The sequence below is a fragment of the Pseudophryne corroboree genome, chromosome 3 (assembly GCF_028390025.1).
Source record: "Pseudophryne corroboree isolate aPseCor3 chromosome 3, aPseCor3.hap2, whole genome shotgun sequence".
NCBI lineage: Eukaryota > Metazoa > Chordata > Amphibia > Anura > Myobatrachidae > Pseudophryne > Pseudophryne corroboree.
In genome coordinates this window covers 14682203-14704928 of record NC_086446.1, presented here as the reverse complement: position 1 = coordinate 14704928, position 22726 = coordinate 14682203, and the positions used below count along the sequence as shown (strand labels likewise).

Genomic DNA, 22726 nt, shown 5'->3' with positions numbered 1-22726 from the left:
GTCTTATTCTAATATTACATTTGTTATTGTGAGTGTTCTCAGGAGGGTGGACACAATGATAGCCTGAGACACAATATTATAAAGCCTTCGTTAAAAGTTATGTTTTATTATACATACACATTTACAATTAAGTGTCCCAGAAAGTCGTCTTCTCCTATTGTTTACAAGATTAATATTGTTACAGAAAATGTCACATTTCCATAATGTATTTTATTTCCAACAGATGGACACACAAGCAGGAACATCTCAGAAGGACATCTAATGTTATCCCCGGATTGTGAAAAAGAAGATAATGACAGTAGACCGGATTCTCCAGGAGATGATCCTATTACCTCAATTATACATCCAGCTCTATCATCTGGTCCCTCTGATCCTGGGAAATGTTCTCTTGATCACTCTGATATTGGTGCATCTGTTACAGCTCTGACAGTAGATACAGTGTTTCCCTGTTCTATAGATGCCAAATGTTTTACACAGAACACAAACCTTATTACCCATAAATCAGCTAAGGCAGGTGAGAGACTATTACCATGTTCTGTGTGTGGTAAGTGTTTTCCATACAAATCAGATCTTGTTAAACATCAGAGAAGTGACACAGGTGAGAAGCCATTTTCTTGCTCTGAGTGCGGGAAATGTTTTACCCTGAAATCAAATCTTGTTAGACATCAGAGAAGTCACACAGGTGAGAATCCATTTCCATGTTCTGAGTGTGGGAAAAGTTTTCCATACATATCAGATCTTGTTAATCATCAGAAATGTCACACAGGTGAGAAGCCATTTTCTTGCTCTGAGTGTGGGAAATGTTTTACATACAAATCAGCTCTTGTTAGACAGGTGAGAAGCCAATGATATGTTCTGAGTGTGGGAAATGTTTTGCATTCAAATCAGCTCTTGTTAGACATCAGAGAAGTCACACAGGTGAGAATCCATTTCCATGTTCTGAGTGTGGGAAAAGTTTTCCATACATATCAGATCTTGTTAATCATCAGAAATGTCACACAGGTGAGAATCCATTTTCTTGCTCTGAGTGCGGGAAATGTTTTACACGGAAATCAGGTCTTGTTACACATCAACGAAGTCACACAGGTGAGAAGCCATTTTCCTGTTCTGAATGTGGGAAATGTTTTATAAGTAAATTATATCTTGTTAGACATCAGATAATTCACATAGGTGAGAATCCATTTTCTTGCTCTGAGTGCGGGAAATGTTTTACCCTGAAACATAATCTTGTTATACATCAGAGAAGTCACACAGGTGAGAAGCCATTTTCTTGCTCTGAGTGTGGGAAATGTTTTACCCTGAAATCAAATCTTGATACACATCAGAGAAGTCACACAGGTGAGAAGCCATTTTCTTGCTCTGAGTGTGGGAAATGTTTTACCCTGAAATCAAATCTTGATAAACATCAGAGAAGTCACACAGGTGAGAAGCCATTTTCTTGCTCTGAGTGCGGGAAATGTTTTACACGGAAATCAGGTCTTGTTACACATCAACGAAGTCACACAGGTGAGAAGCCATTTTCCTGTTCTGAATGTGGGAAATGTTTTATAAGTAAATTATATCTTGTTAGACATCAGATAATTCACATAGGTGAGAATCCATTTTCTTGCTCTGAGTGCGGGAAATGGTTTACCCTGAAACATAATCTTGTTATACATCAGAGAAGTCACATAGGTGAGAAGCCATTTTCTTGCTCTGAGTGTGGAAAATGTTTTACCCTGAAATCAAATCTTAATACACATCAGAGAAGTCACACAGGTGAGAAGCCATTTTCTTGCTCTGAGTGTGGGAAATGTTTTACCCAGAAATCACAACTTGTTACACATCAGAGAAGTCACACAGGTGAGAGGCCATTTCCATGTTCTGAGAAATAAATCAGCTCTTGTCGCACACAATAGACATCACTCAGGTGAGGAACCATTCTTTTCTTCTGGAGTATACTTATCATTGCCATGTAACGTTCTTCAAGGTTCTTATCCTTTCTCCCAAGCTTTTTGCAATACACATGCTACCACTGGGTGAAACAGACATCATGTCCTCGTTTACCACTGCTATGCCGGTGACCGGTCTTTTGCTCTGGGTACTGAGAACCCAATACCAATCCTAAATGTCTAGCTGAGCTCCAGGTGTGGGTGACGCCAGTTGGCTTTGACTCCGTCCTAGTGAAACAGTTCCATATGATAGAAGCTCACGACAAAGGGCAGGGCTACAGCTCAGCTTTGCTTACCAACCAGACTTACACTTGGGGGTTCAGAGTTACAAAATGCTGATCATGTGTGGAATCACTTCCTTGAGAAAGAATCCAGCTCTGGATTCGAAACGCGTTGGAACAAGAAGGAGCAGACACAGAGGACATTTCACATCGCCACCTCCGCCGCCAGCATTCGAACTACCGGAAGTGGAGACCCGAACTTCCGGTCGCGGCAGATCGGCTCTAAACAGCGGCTACAGCACAGCAAGTGGTAAGCAGCCAAAGCCCAGCACCAAGGCAGGACTGACTTACCAAGCTGACAGGAACAAACATCACCAACACTATCGGAAGCCACTCCCGGTCACGGCCTCAGCAAAGAAGAAACTAACAGGGTAAGATAGGGAAAGTTTTTCTATTAAGAGACTGTTTCCTCTCCTGAACTAAGTGTCTAAAAGCTCCAACTAAAGCTCCAAAAAAGGAGCTGTAAACATTGCACTATCTTCCTTCCCTTCCCCACCTTCCTAACCCTCCCTCTTTTTTATTTTTTATTTATTTTTATTTTCATTTTTATTTTTATTTCTTCATTTTCTCATTTTAATTATACTTTTTTATTTTATTTTTCATTATTATTTTTTTCAATTAGATTTTAATTTTTCTATTATTTTTAGTTGTTACACATTGTACAAGTTTTTAGTTGCTACACATTGCATAGAACATTAGAACAGACAGCGCTCGGTCTAAAATAAAATCCTAACAGAATCTTACTGACTCTCCGAGCCCTACATGACCAGGGTCCATGGTACCAGAAGCAGCTTCTGACTCCTTACTGCCCTGGTTACATCCATCTGTTGATGAAGGACTGTTAGCAGTACCATAAATGCTCAAGCAATGCTTAGATGTCAGGGGGAAACAGGATGGGTGGCAGTAGTGCAGTAGCCGGCTGCTGGAGGCAGTGTGTAAGTGGGTAATATTGTCCCCAATCAGCTCTGGGGTGGCAGACAGGACGAGTGGCAGTAGTGGGTGCTGCTGGAGGCAGTGTGTAAGTGGGTAATATTGTCCCCAATCAGCGCTGAGGTGGCAGACAGGATGAGTGGCAGTAGAGGGGGCTGCTGGAGGCAGTGTGTAAGTGGGTAATATTGTCCCCAATCAGTGCTGAGGTGGCAGACAGGACGAGTGGCAGTAGTGGGGGCTGCTGGATGCAGTGTGTAAGTGGGTAATATTGTCCCCAAGCAGCGCTGAGGTGTCAGAGGGGGAGACAGGGCGGATGGCTGCAGTGCAGTACCAGGGGTTGCTGGAGGCAGTAAAGAGGTGTATGGGTCCTGCACAGAACCAAATGATAATTAGACTTAATGATGATTATGCTTCCTTTTTTCTCATTAATCCCTTATATGTAATAATTTATTGTTATTTGCTGTGTGAGCCTTTATGTGTGTTCTGTGTAATAATCCTGAAAGTAGTGCTGCTACTAACCTCATCAGCCCCCTGGAAAATGGTCCCGGCCCGCCCGCGTTCACCCCTCAGGGATGCAACCGCAATGTGTGTGTCCGCGTGGCTGCTGCGCATGTGAATTTTGCCACTACCAGCAACCTGCTGTGGGCAGCTATTGTGGCTGGGTCTGAATGTCCCCCCCTAAGGCTTTTGGCTCTCTTGATATGTATCTGTTTTACTTACCTGCAATACTAAAACATAAATTGAATTGTTTCTGTGCTTTAAAGGATATTTCTCATACGTCCTAGAGGATGCTGGGGTCCACTTTAGTACCATGGGGTATAGACTGTTCTGCAGGAGCCATGGGCACTTTAAGACTTTTTCAGAGTGTGAACTGGCTCCTCCCTCTGTGCCCCTCCTCCAGACCTCAGTTTAGAAAATGTGCCCAGGCAGACTGGCCGCACTCTAGTGGAACTCTACTGAGTTTCACTGAAATACTTTGTTAGGTTTTTTATTTTCAGGCAGACTGCTGGCAACAGTCTCCCTGCCTCGTGTGACTTAGGGAGAAGAAGTAGGAAACAACTTCCTGCATAGTTTCATGGCTCTGCTTCTTGCTGACAGGACACCAGTAGCTCCTGAAGGGTACTGAACACTAGCTGCGGCTATGCGCTCACTCCCACAGTACGCCGTCACCTCCCTAACAGAGCCAGAAGTCAGAAGATGCGTGAGTATTATTACTGGAGATCTGCCAGAGGGACCTCCGGTCATCGTGACGGCTAAAGGTACCGCGCAGCGAGCGGGAATGCTGCGCGAACATGCTATCAAAACTCAGGCACACAGCGGGTGCAGGGCACGGGGGTGCGCCATGGGCAGCATAAAATCCTACTCTGGCAAAAAGGGGCATATTGGACCGTGGCTCAATCCTACACACCTGCCAGTATAAATTTTAGTCAGATAAGCTGAGGGTAAACGCGCCATTACAGGGGCGGGGCTTCCTCCTCAGCCAGAACACCGCTCAGCGCCATTTTCTCCAAGCAAGGTTGCAGGGGAAGAAACGTTGGTCCTTCTCCACTTCTGAATCAAGTATCAGGGTGCAAAAAGGGGGGAAAGTGTAATATTGAGGTACTCAAACTATTATTGGCAATATATAAGCACTGGAAAGTCTCTGTGTACAAAGTACGCGACAGGGATTTTTTCTTTAGGCGCTGAGTTGTGGACTGGCAATTCCTTTTTGTGTCCCTCTGACAGATTTTACTGTGGGTCTGTCCCCTATAATCCCCAGAGTGTCTGTGGTGTGGTTGTGCACGTGTGTGACATGTCTGAGGCAGGGTGCTCTTCCCCTGAGGAAGCAATTTTAGGGACAGAGTTGGAATGTGGTGACACTGCCGGCTCACCATGAGCCTGAATGGGTGAAAGAATTACGTGATAGTGTGAATCATATCAGTAAGAGATTGGTTAAGTCTGAGTCTCATGCAGAAAACTGGAGAAAGTCTGTGGAAGATGTGATTTGTCAAAACTCTGCTTTTTCATCCACAGGGGACCCCTCTGGGTCCCATGAGAGGTCATTTACTCAGGTAATACAGACTGACACCGACACGGACTCTGATTCCTGTGTCGACACTAGTGATTCCAGGGGAATAGATCCAAAATTAGCAAAAAACATTCAGTACATAATTGTGGCTATAAAGGAGGTGTTAGACGTTACAGAGACCCCTGCTTTACCTTGGCAGAAGGTTTACCTTTATAAAGAAAAGAAAATTAATGTAACTTTTCCGCCTCATGAACTGAACACTCTCTTTGAGGGTGTCTGGGCAAACCCTGAAAAGAAATTTCAGATCCCCAAAAGGATTCAGGCTGCATATGCTTTCCCGGCAGAGGACAGGAAAAGGTGGGTGTCACCCCCCATTTTAGACAGTGACCTGCCACGATTAACAAAAAAGGTAATTCTCCCTGCTCCTGGGACGGCTTCACTCAAGGAGCCGGCAGACCGCAAGTTGGAGACTACGTTAAAATCTATTTATGTGGCCAATGGGACGCTACTCAGGCCTACCATTGCCTGTGCATGGGTAGTAGTGCTATTGAAAAGTGGTCAGATAACTTATCATCTGAAATTGACACAATAGATAGAGACAAGGTTCTCCTGCCGTTGGGTCATATTAAAGACGCTGCAGGGTACATGCGTGAAGCCATGAGAGATATTGGGCTCTTGGGATCAAGAGCAACTACCATGGCAGTCTCGGCACGGAGAGCGTTGTGGATTCGTCAATGGAATGCTGACACAGATTCCAAAAGGAATATGGAGTCTCTCCCGTATAAAGGGGAAGCCTTGTTTGGAGACGGGCTGGATGATATCGTTTTTGTGGCTACCGCAGGTAAATCGTCTTTCTTGCCTTATGCTCCTACGCCGGCGAAAAAGCCACATCACTTTCAGATGCAGTCCTTTCGGCCCAATAGATACAAAAAGGGAAAAGGTTCCCCTTTCTTTGCGGGTAGAGGAAGGGGAAGAGGAAAAAAGTCCACAGCGTCTCCAGGATCAATCATCCCCTGCTTCTGCCAAATCTACAGCATGACGCTGGGGCTCCCTTGCGGTAGTCCACTCAGGTGGGGGCACGTGTGAAACTTTTCAGTCTGTTCTGGGTTCATTCTGGCCTGGACCCGTGGGTCTTACAAATAGTGTCCCACGGGTACAAACTGGAGTTTCAAGACGTTCCCCCGCACCGATTTTTCAAATCGGCCTTACCAGTTTCTCTCCCAGACAGGAAAGTGGTAATGGCAGCAATACAAAAATTGTGTCAGGATCAAGTCATTGTCCTGGTTCCCGTGTCACAACAGGGAGAAGGATTTTATTCAAGCCTCTTCGTAGTTCCGAAGCCGGACGGCTCGGTCAGACCGATCCTGAACCTGAAATCTCTGAATCTCTACCTGAAAAGGTTCAAATTCAAGATGGAATCTCTCAGGGCAGTGATCTCCATTCTGGAGGAAGGAGATTTCATGGTGTCAGTGGACATAAAGGATGCCTATTTACATGTTCCCATTTATCCTCCGCATCAAGCTTATCTGAGATTCGCGATACAGGATTGTCATTACCAATTTCAGACATTGCCGTTTGGACTCTCCACGGCACCGAGGGTCTTCACCAGGGTTATGGCGGAGATGATGGTCCTCCTTCGTTAGAAGGGAGTCAATATAATACCTTACCTCCTAATAAAAGTGGGATCCAGGGAAAGGTTGGTGCAGAACATTGCACTCTCCCTGACAGTGCTTCAACAACACGGTTAGATCATAAACCTTCCAAAGTCGCAGTTGGAACAGATGACAAGGTTATCCTTTCTGGGAATGATACTGGACACAGAAGTACTTAGGGTGGGTTCACTACGGCTGGCCGGCGGTCGGGCTCCCGGCGACCAGCATCCCGGCGCCGGGAGCCCGACCGCCGGCTTACCGACAGCTTGGCGAGCGCAAATGAGCCCCTTGCGGGCTCGCTGCGCTCGCCACGCTACGGGCACGGTGGCGCGCTACGCGCGCCACACTATTTTATTCTCCCTCTATGGGGGTCGTGGACCCCCACGAGGGAAAATAATTGTCGGTATTCCGGCTGTCGGGCTCCCGGCGCCGGTATACTGAGCGCCGGGAGCCCGACCGCCGGCAAACAGAAGACCACCCCTTAGGGTATTTCTTCCAGTGGAAAATGCTCTGGAAATCCAGAGAATGGTCAAACAAATTCTGAAACCGACAAGAGTGTCAATTCATCAATGCATTCGGTTGTTGGGAAAGATGGTAGCAGCCTACGAGGCCTTACAGTTTGGCCGATTCCATGCCAGAGTATTCCAGTGGGACCTGTTGGACAAGTGGTCCGGATCCCATCTACACATGCACCAGAGGATAATCCTGTCATCCAAAGCCAGAGTTTCGCTCCTGTGGTGGCTACACAGTTCTCACCTACTGCAGAGTCGCAAGTTCGGTATTCAGGACTGGGTCCTGGTGACCACGGATGCAAGTCTCCGAGGCTGGGAGGCAGTCACACAGGGAGTAAGCTTCCAAGGAAGATGGTCAAGTCAGGAAACTTGTCTTCACATAAACATTCTGGAGTTGAGAACCATTTACAATGTCCTTCTGAAAGTGGAGCATCTTCTTCAAGATCTACCTGTACAGATCCAGTCCGACAATGTAATAGCAGTGGCGTACATAAACCATCAGGGCGGTGATGGCAGAGGCGACAAGAATCCTCCTCTGGGCAGAAAGACATGCAAGCGCTCTGCCTGCGATTTTTCATTCCGGGAGTGGACAACTGGGAAGCAGACTTCCTCAACAGACACGATCTCCATCCAGGAGAATGGGGCCTCCACCCACAAGTCTTCGCAGAGGTGGCAGGTCTTTGGGGAGTTCCTCAAGTAGACATGATGGCATCTCGGCTCAACAAGAAGCTTCAGAGATATTGTTCCAGGTCGAGAGACCCTCAAGCAATAGCATTGGATGCACTGGTGACACAGTGGGTGTTTCGGTCGGTGTATGTCTTCCCTCCACTTCCACTAATTCCAAAAGTTCTCAAGATCGTAAGAAGAACAAGGGTTTGAGCGATCCTCATTGTCCCAGACTGGCCAAGGAGGGCTTGGTATCCAGATCTTTAGGAATTACTCATAGAAGATCCTCAGCCTCTTCCTCTTTGCGAGGACCTGCTGCAGCAGGGGCCGTGCGTGTATCAAGACTTACCGCGGCTACGTTTGACGGCATGGCTGTTGAATGCCAGATCCTAGCCCGAAAGGGTATTCCCGAAGAAGTCATTCCCACTCTCATTCAGGCCAGGAAAGGAGTAACGTCTAAACATTACCACCGTATTTGGAGAAAATATGTATCTTGATGCGAATCCAAGAAGGCTCCAACGGAAGAGTTTCAGTTGGGATGTTTTCTCCATTTTCTACAGGCGGGTGTGGATGCGGGCCTAAAATTGGGCTCAGTTAAGGTCCAGATTTCGGTCTTATCGGTTTTCTTTCAGAAACAATTGGCCTCCCTTCCAGAAGTTCAGACGTTCGTGAAAGGGGTTTTGCACATCCAACCTCCATTTGTGCCTCTGGTGGCACCATGGGATCTTAACGTGGTGTTGCAGTTCCTTCAATCACATTGGTTTGAACCTCTATAGGAGATAGAGTTGAAGTTTCTCACTTGGAAAGTGGTCATACTGTTTGCCTTGGCATCTGCAAGGAGGGGGTCTGAGCTAGGGGCCTTGTCTCACAAGAGCCCTTACTTGATTTTCCATGAAGATAGGGCGGAGTTAAGAACTCGTCAGCAATTTCTTCCAAAAGTGGTTTCCTCTTTCCATATAAACCAACCTATTCTGGTGCCAGTGGCCACTGACCCCTTTTCTACATCAAAGTCACTGGATGTGGTCAGGGCTTTGAAAATGTATGTCGCAAGAACAGCTCGAATACGGAAAACAGAGGCTCTGTTTGTCCTGTATGCTCCGAACAAGATTGGGTGTCCTGCTTCTAAGCAGACCATTGCGCGCTGGATCAGAGGTACGATTCAGCACGCTCATTCCAAGGCAGGATTGCCATTACCGAATTCGGTGAATGCACATTCTACTAGAAAGGTGGGCTTTTCCTTGGCGGCTGCCCAGGGTGTCTTGGCGTTGCAACTTTGCAGAGCAGCTACTTGGTCAGGGGCAAACACGTTTGCCAAGTTTTACAGGTTTGATACCTTGGCCGATGAGGACCTCAAGTTTGTTCAATCGGTGCTGCAGGGTCATTCGCACTCTCCCGCCCGTTCCGGAGCTTTGGTATAACCCCATTGTACTAAAGTGGAACCCAGCATCCTCTACGACGTATGAGAAAACAGGATTTTAATACCTACCGGTAAATCCTTTTCTCCTTGTCCATAGAGGATGCTGGGCACCCGACCCAGTGCGTACTTTACCTGCAGTTGTTAGCTGTAATTACACAAGAGTTGTGTTACGCTTCTTTTCAGCATGTTGCTGTAAATCTGTTCATGCCGTTGACATGTTTTATGTTGAATGCCCTGTTGTACGGCATGGCTGAAGTGTGAGCTGGTATGAATCTCACCGTTCACTTTAAAATAAAACCTTTCCTCAAAATGTCCATCTCCCTGGGCACAGTTCCTATACTGAGGTCTGGAGGAGGGGCATAGAGGGAGGAGCCAATTCACACACTGAAAAAGTCTTAAAGTGCCCATGGCTCCTGCGGAACTGTCTATACCTCATGGTACTAAAGTGGAGCCCAGCATCCTCTACGGACTAGGAGATAAGGATTTACCGGTAGGTATTAAAATCCTGTTTTTATCCATGTTGTGCAGAGTAAAGTATTTTTTTAAGTTTAAAATATAGATGGACAAAAATATGTGTATTAAAGATATGAAATAAAGTCATTTAAAAACAAAAGATTTCCGTTGAGTCTTTTTATTTGTCTGTGTATTATCTTATTATCAGATAATTGTCGCTATGGTGACAGAAACAATTTCCTGTTAATGTGTCATTGTATTGTTACTTTTGTGTCCACATAATATCAGTGTTGCTGTGTATAAATATCTCTGGTGTGTAAAGGTGGGTACACACGCTGCCATTGTGACTGTGCCATTTCCCTTGAACTGGCCGGAGCCCAGAACCACCAATAATGACTGTATGTACTTGTGATTTTTTTATGTGTGTAAATAAATAGTGGCAGGAATTTTATATCAGTGCGTTTATGTGGAGTGAGGGCGGTGGCCTGTCAGGAAGCTGCAATTACATCATGTGATTTCCTCTGATTTCCATATTCCCTTTGTGTGTGTGTGTGTGTGTGTGTGTGTGTGTGTGTGTGTGTGTGTGTGTGTATATATATATATATATATATATATATTTATTTAATTTGCTTCTTTTTGTTTTAAATAAGTAATGTGTTCAAAGGTTCAGTTTGTTTTTTTACTTGTAGGAGAATTAGGGTTGTTGTATTTAAAAAAACAAAACAAAAACAACGTACCTGACCCTTTCCTGGAGATGTCCATGTATGAAGCTATGGGAGATACCTGCTGCAGTCCCTTCTACTTACATTTGGGAGGTACGGCTGTTTTGGGGAAATTAGCAGCAAATATTAAATGATACATTGGCCCCATAACGTCTCGCTGACCCTCTGATTTTTACAAAAATATGTTACACAAAATGACATTTGCATTAACAACCATTAATTAAACAAGACAAACAACAACAAAAAAAAAAACTTTACATATAAAAAAAATTAAATAAAATCGCCATTTCTGGTCTGGACTCATTGACTCTATCAGGAGAACAAGAGCCTTTTTAGCAAGGACTATGCCAATAGTAAGCAGTAGAGGAATCAGGCGTATCTCACACAATATCAGTGCTGCCACCATACATTGGGGAGAGAAGATAAAGTGCAGTAAGCCGTCCATTGATTTTATTAATACTCTCGCCCCTACCACCTTTTTACCCCAATAATCTCTCGGACAACTGAATTGTAATTTAAAAGGTCACAGACAAATTTATTGATCGAATTAGAATTGGTACTCTATAAGTGGGTGGCGAGAAAGCAGTGCGTGCCCCCGGCTACAGCCTACATATTACATTTCTCCTAAATTAAACAACGGGGCGGAACCTAAGTCCCGCCCTTGCGCAAGTTAGCTGAGCGGTACCACTTCCCACCATTGGCATAGCACCGGTCCAGCCTTAAGATGACGACCGTGTCGGCCCTTGAGGCCACGACAAACTCGCCGAGTATCTGGGGGAAGTGCCGGCCAACCGACGTTGCGCTTCTACAGACTGCCGAGGAGCACTGCTTGCCCCGCCTGCTGGACCTCTTTTGCCAGGCCATAATTAAAGCCCGAAATGGCCTGACATTGCCTCCACCGGACGTAAAACTTCATTTCAAAATTCCAGTTACCCAACCTTTGCCCTGGTGATAATTAAAAAACTCTGGACTGGCCTGACGGTGCCACCACCGAAAATAAAAACATTAATTCCTAAATACCAGTGCCAACTGCCGTTCCACATGGGCGGGAGGGTGGGTGCCTTCTTAGATCCTTGTTCAGCATGAAAGAGGGAGCCTGCCTGGCATTCCTGGCCTTTTGTACCTCCCAGGTAACTCTCCTCCCCTTTTTCCTACAGGATGCTGCTATGCTATCTCCCTGCTCTATCCTCCCCTTTCCCCTCCCCTCCCCACTTCTCCCATTCCCTGCCCTAGGCCTCCTTCTTTTAAAAAAACCAGGACGCTTATTTATTCTCAGGCCTATTTGGCCATCGAATTCTTTAAGCCGTCCGTTGATTTTATTAATACTCTCGCCCCTCACCCCCTACCACCTTTTTACCCCAATAATCACTCGGACAACTGAATTGCGATTTAAAAGGTCACAGACAAATTTATTGATCAAATTAGAATTGGTACTCTATAAGTGGGTGGCGAGAAAGCAGTGCGTGCCCCCGGCTGCAGCCTGCATATTAAATTTCTCCTAAATTAAACGCGGCGGAACCTAAGTCCCGCCCTTGCGCAAGTTAGCTGAGCGGTACCACTTCCCACCATTGGCATAGCACCGGTCCACCCTTAAGATGACGACCGTGTCGGCCCTTGAGGCCACGACAAACTCGCCGAGTATCTGGGGGAAGTGCCGGCCAACCGACGTTGCGCTACTACAGACTGCCGAGGAGCACTGCTTGCCGCCATAGCCTGGTTCCTAGAACCCAGGCCCGCCACCCGCTGCTACCACCGGCCTCCTACTGATGCTTTCTGTGATGTCGTCCAAGAATAAAGCTAAGCCCCTCTCTGTCAGGTGTACTCCATCTTGCCTAAACAGCCCTTCTTCTCTGAACCTCAACAACGGGAGCCTGGCGATTGTATCGCCTTCTCCCGTCAAGAGACGGGCTACGGCCTTGTTCACCTTTCTTCTGACCCTTTCTAAACCCAGGCCCCCTTGTGCCCTTGGGACTATATCTGACCATGTGATCCCTGTACTAGGTCACCGGCCCTTCAGCCATTGTATGTCGGCTTGGATTGCCATAATCAGCTCGCTCCCCTTGCATTTTCCTAGATCGTTGCCCCCTAGGTGTATGACAACCCTATCTGGTATCCCCTGTGCCTGCTCGTTCCTCAGCAACAGCTCCCGTAGCCCCATCCACCTCAAACCCCTGATGCCTATCCATTCTACCTTCGCCCCCCACTTTTGTGCTAAGCTCCCTGCCGATTTGTGTCTGCTGGCCCAGTAAATATACGAGTGGCCGACCATCCAGACTCTCCAGTCCTTCTTTTGCCCTCCTGAAAAGCAGAATTACACATAGTCGTTACCCCCTGTTCTATACAGACCTATGGTGCGAACTTTCGCACGACCCATATGAAGGTGAAAACCACAAAACCTCTTTTTGTTTGAGGGCAAAATTGGAAAGTCCTTCATTCCCCCAGTTATGGCGGGCAGCTTAAGGCCTTGGGTTTCGCGAAAGCCGCCGCGCGCCTGCCTCCTAGTCTTGCTTTTCCACGCGCAAGTAAACCTTGTTCGCTCCTGATTTCCACCTGTCCAACTTTTTAATCTCGTCTGCTGACAACCCCTCAGCCTCCGCACAAGTTGCTGCCCCTATCCTAAAGGAATGGGTCCCGTACTGCCCGACGGGAAGCTGCAAAGCCCGCAGGCCTTTCTTGAATACGCTTTGGAACTGAAATTTAGTCAGAGGGGATCCGCTACCATGCACGAGCCACTGCGGCCAGAGCCCTTGCAGGCGTTTCCGCTCGTAATCACTTGCTAGCGCCACTGCGCATGTGCTTTCTTCTTCCTGTCTGCTTATCGCTACCCAGCGCCCCCGGCCTAACTGATCCGTTTTTGATTTGTGTATTTTGCAGAGCACCCTATCCTTTTCCACCGCTACGTTGCCTGACAATAGGCCAGAATCCTTTGAATTCTTGGAGCTCGCTACCAGCTCCCCTACCCTGAAGGCTCCGAATAAGGCGAGGGAAAAAGCCAGGCGGAATAGCCCTGTCTCGTACTCGTCCGCTGCAATGTGGCTGACTATGTCTATTAAGTTCTTAAGCGTGGGGCGGCCTATGGGCCTGCGCACGTCGCCTGTCTTTGCTTGCTCTCTTGCCCACCCTTTTAGGGCTTTCGCCAACAAGAATGACTTTGTAGGGTCCTCCCCCCCTCTAAGCCTTGAGAAGTATGTAATCCCTGCCAATGCTGTGGACATGGTCGCCTTAGATCTCCCCTCGCTATACCCCTGCCACACGTACTCCAACAGTTCTTAGCGAGCGTTCTTACCCGCCACTCCTTTTTCTACCCTGAATGCCTGCCATTCGCTGAAAGCCGCCTCGTACGTCTTCAGCGTCCGCTGTGCCACGGCCTTTCGCGCTAGCCTTGCTAGCCCGGCTTGATAATCTGCCAGATATAATCAGGACACTGTAAACCCTCCGACCTGGCTTGTGGCGCGAGCGCCCTGAATCTATCCCACTGGAACCTAGAAAGCACATCCTTATTCTCATTCTCCACCCCCGGGAGGCGGCGCGCAATGAAGTCTGTTCTTTTGCAAGCACCAGGTGCCTCAGTAGCCTAAGCGCTTGTGGTGATTCCGCTTTCTGATTGCTTATCGCTTGTACCACCCCTAAGTTATCGCACCAGAATACTATGCTTTTGTTTGCCAACCTGTCTGCCCATAACTCCACCGCCACTATTATCGGGAAGAGCTCTAGCAGCAGCATATTTTTGGTCCACCCGGCCGCTCGCCATGCTTCCAGCCAGGGTTGTGCACACCATTCCCCTCCCAAGTATGCCCCAGAGCCGACTGCCCCGGAGGCGTCGGTGTACAATTGTAGCCCTGTGCTGTGTACCGGCTCGCGCAGCCATATCCGGACCCCATTGAAGCCCTTTAGGAATTCCAACCATACCTGCATGTCCTGCCTCAGCTCGCTTGATATGCGTATCCTATATCGCGCCTTTTTGACCCCGCAGGTCGCTTTCTTTAACCTGCGACAAAACACTTTGCCCGTGGGAATGACCCTGCATGCAAAATTCAACAACCCTAACAGGGACTGCATCTGTTTAAGAGTGACTTTTCTCGCCCCTGCGCATTCCTGCAGCCTGCCCCTCAGCTTTTCTATCTTCTCCACCGGTAGCCGGCAAAGGCCAAGCTCCATGTCGATTTCTATGCCCAGAAACGTTAGCCTTGGTGTGGGCCCCTCGGTCTTCTCTGCCGCTATCGGGACCCCTAGCTGCCGGAAAAGAGCCTGTGTCGAGAATAAGAACTCCTTGCACTCCTGGCTGCCCTTAGGGCCCATTAGCAGGAAGTCGTCTAGGTAATGTGTTACCCCCTTCGCGCCTGTCCCTGCCCTCACGCACCATTCTAGGAATGAGCTGAATCGCTCGAAGAAAGCGCAGGAAATAGAGCAACCCATTGGCAAGCATTTGTTTTTGTAGTATTGCTCCCCTAGTTTAAATCCCATGTACTTGAAGGAATTTGGGTGGAGTGGTAGCAGGCAAAATGCGGACTCGATATCCACTTTCGCTAGTAACGCCCCTTCACTGCATCCCTGCACCATTGCTAGAGCCTGCTCGAACGATTGGTATAAGACGCTACAAGCCTGGGAGTCTAGGGCATCGTTTATTGATTCGCCTTCTGGAAAAGATAGGTGCTGAATCAACCGAAACTTCCCCGCCTCCTTCTTAGGGACGACCCCTAACGGTGAGATGCACAGGCCTTCGAGGGGCGGCAAGGGGAATGTGCCGGCCATGCGCCCCAACTGAATTTCCCCATCTATTTTGGCCCTGACCACCTCTGGGAAATCTCTTGCTGACTTTAAATTCTTCTTAGCTACTGCTGACACTGGCCTCTCCAGCGGCAACTTGAAACCCTCCATGAACCCCTTTCCCAAAAAGGCTGCCTCCCCTCTTAGCGGGTAGCGGCCTAGCCATCGCTGCAGGGCTTCAGTATTTATTGGGGAGGGTGCCCTTGCTATCCCCCCCTTTGCCTTGGGCGTGACTGCAGTCTTTGGCTGGGTGATTTGCGTTGCAGCGCATGCATGAGTGTTTGTAGCGGCAACCCGTTCCCCTGCTGCACAGTGCGAAATTAAAAGCATAGCATTTTCCTTTTGCTGCGGGGCTTCCGCTTGATTTTGGCAGAAAGGGCTGCTTGCGCTCTGCCGCTTGCGCCACCTGGTTTGTGACTTCCAGACAAACTTCTATGTCTTTCACCCCAAAGCTAATAACCTTCAACCCTTCCTGCTTTTTTCTAAATTTTTGTCATATTGCCTCCAAACCCATGCTCTGGCCGTCATGTACATGCTATGTATCATGTGCATGTAACGGAGGATGTTCAAGGCTTCGGCCGGCCTCGATTCAATGTAGCATGCCGCGAAAACATACATACCCTCCGTCCAATGAGCGTAATCTCTCCGCGCCTCCTCCGCCCCTGTGCCCGCTGCCTTAGCTGCCTCTAGACTGCGCTTCACTTCCTCAGTCATTGCAAAGACATCCACGAACTTCCCCTTACGTATACCACCCTTTATCTTTGGCCTAATCCCCCTCAATATCGCTGTATTGACGCAGTGCACCATGCTCTCTTGCGAATCTGGCCCCGCGTCCCCCTTCTTCCCCGCTTCCTTGCTACGCTTTTTGCTACTCCTTTTGCGCTTAAAATATTTTCTGAACTGTCGCCGCCTTTCGGCGGAACTAGATGAGTCGCTAGAGTCAGTATATGAGTCGCTACTGCTTGAAGATTTTTGTTCACCTGTTCCTGATTACGAGGGTGTAAGGCTGACCTTCTCTGCCGATCCCTTCTGTCCCTCGTCGCGCAGCGCGCCCGCCGCGACTTGATCCGACGATGACCCGGCCGCCGGTTGGCTACAATCTATGGTGGCTGGAACCTGTAATCTCACAGAGGAAATATGTAACGTATCCGCTGGTTGTGCCTGAGGCTGCTCCGTCGGGTGCTGCTGCTGTTGCCCCTCCAGCGGCTGGAGGGCCTGTGCCCCGTGGTTCTGCTCGCAGTCTCCTGATCCCAAACTTCCGCTGACCCCTGTACCCACTGTCTGACCCTGCTGCTGCGGGCCGATCTCTAAGGGGGGAGCAGCCCGCATGGCTGGTGGGGGGTTGGGCTGAGGTGGGCTCCAAACGGGTGTGTGTATTGGCTCGCGCCTGCGGGGTGTGACAGGGGTAGGTACCATGGGGGTTGGGCAGTGGTGGGCCAGTAGCTTGCCCATTGCGAGTAATGGGCCGGGGGAATGTGCAGCCCTGCCTGCCACCAGGGGGGGGAGCGCTGCTGCCCCCACCCCAGTTGCTGTGCCGCTGTGTATTGCGGCTGGCTGCATGCAGCCTGCGCTGCCTGTGTGTGCGGTGCGAGGCTGCCACGTACCAGCATGGGTGGGTACTCTTGGCTCATCTGCAGCGTCGCGTGTGGTGTATGCACGGGCTCCGGCGGTGGGGCCTGTCCCGCCGGAGCCAGGGTATGCGGCTGCTGCTGCTGCTGGGCGGCGCCGAGCGTGATGCGTTCGCTCGGCGCCGGAAGGGCGGGGGCGTGCCCTGCGACGGGCTGTGAGCTGCCGCGCCGGAGCCTGCTTCGGGCCCGCCGCGTGATAGCCACGTATGGAGGGGTGAAGCGGGCGGTGGTCCCGCCGTCCCCGGCCCTCGGGGGGTGCTGCGCCACGCGCTGGCATGGACATGATCGCGTCTGCCTGAATGAGTCGCCGGGTGGGGTGCCCTCCTAGGCCTGGGCATGCTGCGGGGTGGGCGCTGGCTGATAGCGCCGCGTTTTTGGAAGTGTTTGAATATGACTTGTGATAAACGGCTGCAGTGTGGTTATACCTGCAGCGTAGGAGAGGGGAAGTGCGGGCAGGATTAATAATTGAAAATGTACTTATTCTTTCCTTGATTCCAGGAGCTGTGAGGGTGGTGCCTTCTTAGATCCTTGTTCAGCATGAAAGAGGGAGCCTGCCTGGCATTCCTGGCATTTTGTACCTCCCAGGTAACTCTCCTCCCCTTTTTCCTACAGGATGCTGCTATGCTATCTCCCTGCTCTATCCTCCCCTTCCCCCTCCCCTCCCCCCCTTCTCCCATTCCCTGCCCTAGGCCTCCTTCTTTTAAAAAACCAGGACGCTTATTTATTCTCAGGCCTATTTGGCCATCGAATTCTTATTTCTGAACAGTGGGGGTAATTCCAAGTTGATCGCAACAGGAATTCTGTTAGCAGATGGGCAAAACCATGTGCACTGCAGGGGGGGGGGGGGGGGGGGGGGCAGATATAACATGTGCAGAGAGAGTTAGATTTGGGTGGGTTATTTTGTTTCTGTGCAGGGTAAGTACTGGCTGCTTTATTTTTACACTGCAATTTAGATTGCAGATTGAACACACCACACCCAAATCTAACTCTCTCTGCACATGTTGGGGGTCATTCCGAGTTGTTCACTCGTTGACGATTTTTGCTATATTGCGATTAGTCGCTTACTGCGCATGCGCAAGGTTTGCAGAGCGCATGTGCTTAGTTATTTTACACAAAAGTTAGGTATTTTACTCACGGCATAACAAGGATTTTTCATAGTTCTGGTGATCGGAGTGTGATTGACAGGAAGTGGGTGTTTCTGGGCGGAAACTGGCCATTTTATGGGTGTGTGCGAAAAAATGCTGTAGTTTCTGGGAAAAACGGGGGAGTGTCTGAAGAAACGGGCGTGGCTTAGCGTGTGCAATGCTGCTAAAAACAGCTAGTGAGCGAACAACTCGGAATGAGGGCCGTTAAATCTGCTTCCCTTGCAGTGCACATGGGCCCTCATTCCGAGTTTTTCGCTCACTAGCTGCTTTTAGCAGCATTGCACACGCTAAGCCGCCGCCCTCTGGGAGTGTATCTTAGCTTAGCAGAATTGCGAACGAAAGATTAGCAGAATCGCGAATAGAAATTTCTTAGCAGTTTCTGAGTAGCTCCAGACTTACTCCTACACTGCGATCAGTTCAGTCAGTTTAGTTCCTGGTTTGACGTCACAAACACACCCAGCGTTCACCCAGACACCCCCCGTTTCTTCAGTCACTCCCGCGTTTTTCCCAGAAACGCCAGCGTTTTTTCGCACACGCCCAGAAAACGGCAAGTTTCCGCCCAGAAACACCCACTTCCTGTCAATCACAGTACGATCACGAGAACGAGGAAAAATCCTCGTTATGCCGTGAGTAAAATACCTAACTTTTGTGTAAAATAACTAAGCACATGCGCTCTGCGAACCTTGCGCATGCGCAGTAAGCGACTAATCGCAATATAGCGAAAATCGGCAACGAGCTAACAACTCGAAATGTCCCCCACAACACTCACTATCCAAAATCATAGACACTGATATCGACACGGAGTCTGACTCCTGTGTCTACTATGATAATGCAAAGTACAGCCAAACTTTTCCACCTCTATAAGTTGTCCACACTATGCATCACCGTTTATCTGATTCGAATGGAGTCGAATGAAGTCTTCTCTCTTCCTGACTGATGTGAACAGATGATCCAGGGATAAGTGCAGTGAAAGTGGTAGCCATTGGACCATTTTTGGACATATTCCTGTAAGCTATTCAGTTTCTCTTGCTGTAAGAAGGGAGATTTGCTTCAAATTCCATGTAGGGTCCATTATTGACTTTGCTTCGCGGATACGAATTTTTAGTTACTTGTAGTGGAGACGGGTTTTTCTTCACATTGTATTTACTCCATTCGAATCAGATAAACGGTGATGCATAGTGTGGACAATTTATAGAGGTGGAAAAGTTCTTTATTCATCACCACGGTTCAAGCTTCATACTTTATATTAGTTTTGAGTAATTCTCAAAGCCTTAGAGGTGTTAATTAGCCTCTAACATCACGAAAGTCTGAGTAATATAGTCAACCATATTGGATATATACAATTCACATTGGAAATTTAAATTCAGCACTATGCATCGTATCGGTTTTTCGTGAATCCCTTTAAGTACCTGGTTAATTCCCTATGTGGACCCCAGCTTATTATATTCCTAGGTGGGTACACACTTCATCTCCTGATCAGTTCCCATAGTTGTACAATTCCCTCAGCCAATAATATATTTTTTTTCACCCAGACATTTTTATATATTTTTTTCACCCAGACATTATTTTATCCCCTGAAGAAGTCCGTCAGGACGAAACGCGTAGGGTTTATCGTTTATTGTACACTACCTGTTTGCTTTGAATATCCTCCTTCGAGCTCACATCATTAAGGTGAGGAGGCTATTCTTCTATACCATCTAAGCAAATTTGGTGTGTGTCTAATTGACTATGTGTTTTTTAATTAAAATTTTTGTCATGTCATAGAAGATCATGTATTAAAAATTATTTTATCAAGACTTTGTTATTAATCGGTTTATTTTTTGTCGGGTGATTATCTGTTCTTGGTGAGTGGGTTTCTCTATAGGCCCAAATTGGGGAACCATTAAGTGGAACGGAATCCAAGAGAACCTTCGATTATGATCTGTGAAACTACCATCGTGTTTATATATTCTTAAGTTCCTTCTAACAGGGGTACTTTCAGTAGTGCTGCTCACTTTCAGTGCAGGAAAAGTAGTTCTCTTTTTTGTCATATATATTTATATGTAAAAGATGTTGTCTTATATATATATATATATATATATATATATAAAAGACATGACCAAAGACATGTTAGTCTACTGGGTTCTAGAGTCAACGCTATGTCGAGTGAGGAATTGTTCGGAGAGGGCCTTTCGGATCTCGTCTCCACGGCTACGGCAGGTAAATCAAATTTTTTGTCATATATTCCCTCACAATCTAAGAAAGCGCCTTATTATCAAATGCAGTCCTTTCGTTCCAATAAAAACAAGAGAGCACGTGGTTCATCCTTTCCTGCCAGAGGTAAGGGCAGAGGGAAAAAGCTGCACAACACAGCTAGTTCCCAGGAACAGAAGTCCTAACCGGCCTCTGCTAAATCCACCGCATGACGCTGGGGCTCCCCTGAGGGAGTCAGCTCCTGTGGGGGCACGTCTTCGACTGTTCAGCCACGTCTGGGTCCACTCACAGGTGGATCCATGGGCAATAGAAATTGTTTCCCAGGGTTACAAGCTGGAATTCGAAGAAGTGCCTCCTCGCCGGTTTTCTACCGAATCAACCCCTGGAAAGGGAGATAGTGTTACATGCGATTCAAAAATTGTGTCTGCAACAAGTGGTGGAAGGGGTTCTCCTGCTTCAAAGAGGGCAGGGGTACTACTCAACTCTGTTTGTGGTTCCGAAACCGGACGGTTCGGTCAGACCATTTTAAATTTAAAACACCTGAACCTTTACTTAAAACAGATGGAATCACCCAGGGTGGTCATTGCCAGCTTAGAAGGGGGAGATTTTTTGGTATCTTTGGACATAAAGGATGCATACCTGCATGTCCCCATATATCCTCCTCATCAGGTGTACCTGAGATTTGCGGTACAGGATTGTCATTACCAATTTCAGACGTTGCTGTTTGGGCTTTCCACGGCCCCGAGAATTTTCACCAAGGTAATGGCGGACATGATGGTGCTCCTGCGCAAGCAGGGTGTCACAATTATCCCGTACTTGGACGATCTCCTCATAAAAGCGAGATCATGGGAATGTTATGATTCCAGCACTCTGGTCAGAGGAGATATTATTGCGAGGACCGGAGCACTGGAACGTAATGCTGGGGAAGGGAGCGGGAATGGAAAATAGCCCCTGGCCCCCTAACTCCGTTGTCTCACCCGTGCTGTCAGAAATCCCCTGCGAGATTATGGTTGCTTGAGCCCATGGCAGCCGCGTTTGAAGGGCGGATTATGTCTTCCCAACTCCGATGCCCCCCCCAGGTCTTAATGAGAGACAAAGGGAAATCCGAGACAGGGTGATAACAAGGGGCCCTCTGACTAAACAACCTGGCCAGGGGCTACAAGCTAACTTAAAACTAGAATATGTGTGGAAAAACCGCCAGGGAAAAGGACAACCAAAATATCCACTTGTCCACTTCTCCTACCCGGCACCGCCGAGTTCCAGAGAGGACTTGTGGAAGCGGAACCCTCCGCAAATGCTCCAAAAACAGAATATATAAAGATAAAGCGGCTGAGCCGCAACACACGGCAGAGCCGCAACTCACGAAACACCACTCGATATTCAAAGGTGATCAGTCAGGACTACTGGGGACCAAACGACTTCCTGGGATGAGATGACAACTCCCGAACACAGGACTTCTGAGGACAGGAATGACCGGATACAGCAGGACTGGAACAGACTCTCAGCAAACCAATGCAGCATGCAGGAAGCTATTACCGGCGTCTGTGAGAAGCACTGGGAAGGTATTTAACAGGGAGTCCTCCAATCAGCTGCTCAGAGCCTGATTGGGAATAAATGCCGTGCAGCTGCCTTGCTGCACGGCCATAGGACAGTGTGTGTGCTTGTAATTAGACCCTGCAACGGGGAACGCGATCTGCCCGTGGCGTCCCCGTTGCTAGGGTCCGTGCGGCTCAGCGCGCCCGGCGTCTAGCGTTGCTAGGGAGCCGGCGGCTGAACGCGCACGGCGTCCCTAGTTGCTAGGCGCCGGGTCGCGCGGACATGCGGACCCCGGCGCCTAACAGTACCCCCCCTTGAGGAGGGGTCAAGGAACCCCTAAAGCCAGGTTTCTGAGGAAATTCCCGAAAAAATGCCCTCTTGAGCCTAGGGGCATGAAGATCCTTATCTAGGACCCAAGACCTTTTCTCCAGACCATAGCCTTTCCAGTGAACTAAAAAATAAAACCGACCCCGGGACAATTTGGAATCAAGAACTTTCTCTACCAAGAACTCCTGTTGTCCCTGTACATCCACTGGAGATCTACCCTGAGAGATCCTCCGAGGAAATCTACTGGAAGAAACGTATGGTTTCAACAGGGAACAATGAAACGTATTTCCAATCTTGAGAGATCTTGGTAAACGTAGCCGAAAGGCAACTGGGTTGACTCTTTTAATAATAAGAAATGGTCCAATAAATTTGGGTCCCAGTCTAGCCGAGGATTGTCGAAGCCTGATGTTGCGAGTTGACAACCACACCTTATCTCCCACCTTAAAAGTGCAAGGACGTCGGAGCCTGTCAGAAAATTTCTTCTCTCGAAAGGCCGCTTTTCTGAGAGCAAGGTGCACTTTTTTCCAAATTGCTCTGAGATGGGAGGTCAATGCCAGC

At 48.3% G+C, this 22726-nt stretch overlaps 1 protein-coding gene across 1 annotated transcript in view; it reads left to right on the top strand.

Moving 5' to 3' along the window:
• Positions 1-2711, top strand: part of LOC135057021 (zinc finger protein 585A-like) — a 180088-nt gene extending 177377 nt beyond the window's left edge. Inside the window, exon 5 of the mRNA XM_063962884.1 lies at positions 835-2711. Coding sequence (XP_063818954.1) covers positions 835-1874 — 1040 coding nt within the window. The 3' untranslated portion in view covers positions 1875-2711. The remainder of the gene's footprint in view (positions 1-834) is intronic.
• The last annotated feature ends 20015 nt before the right edge of the window (positions 2712-22726 follow it).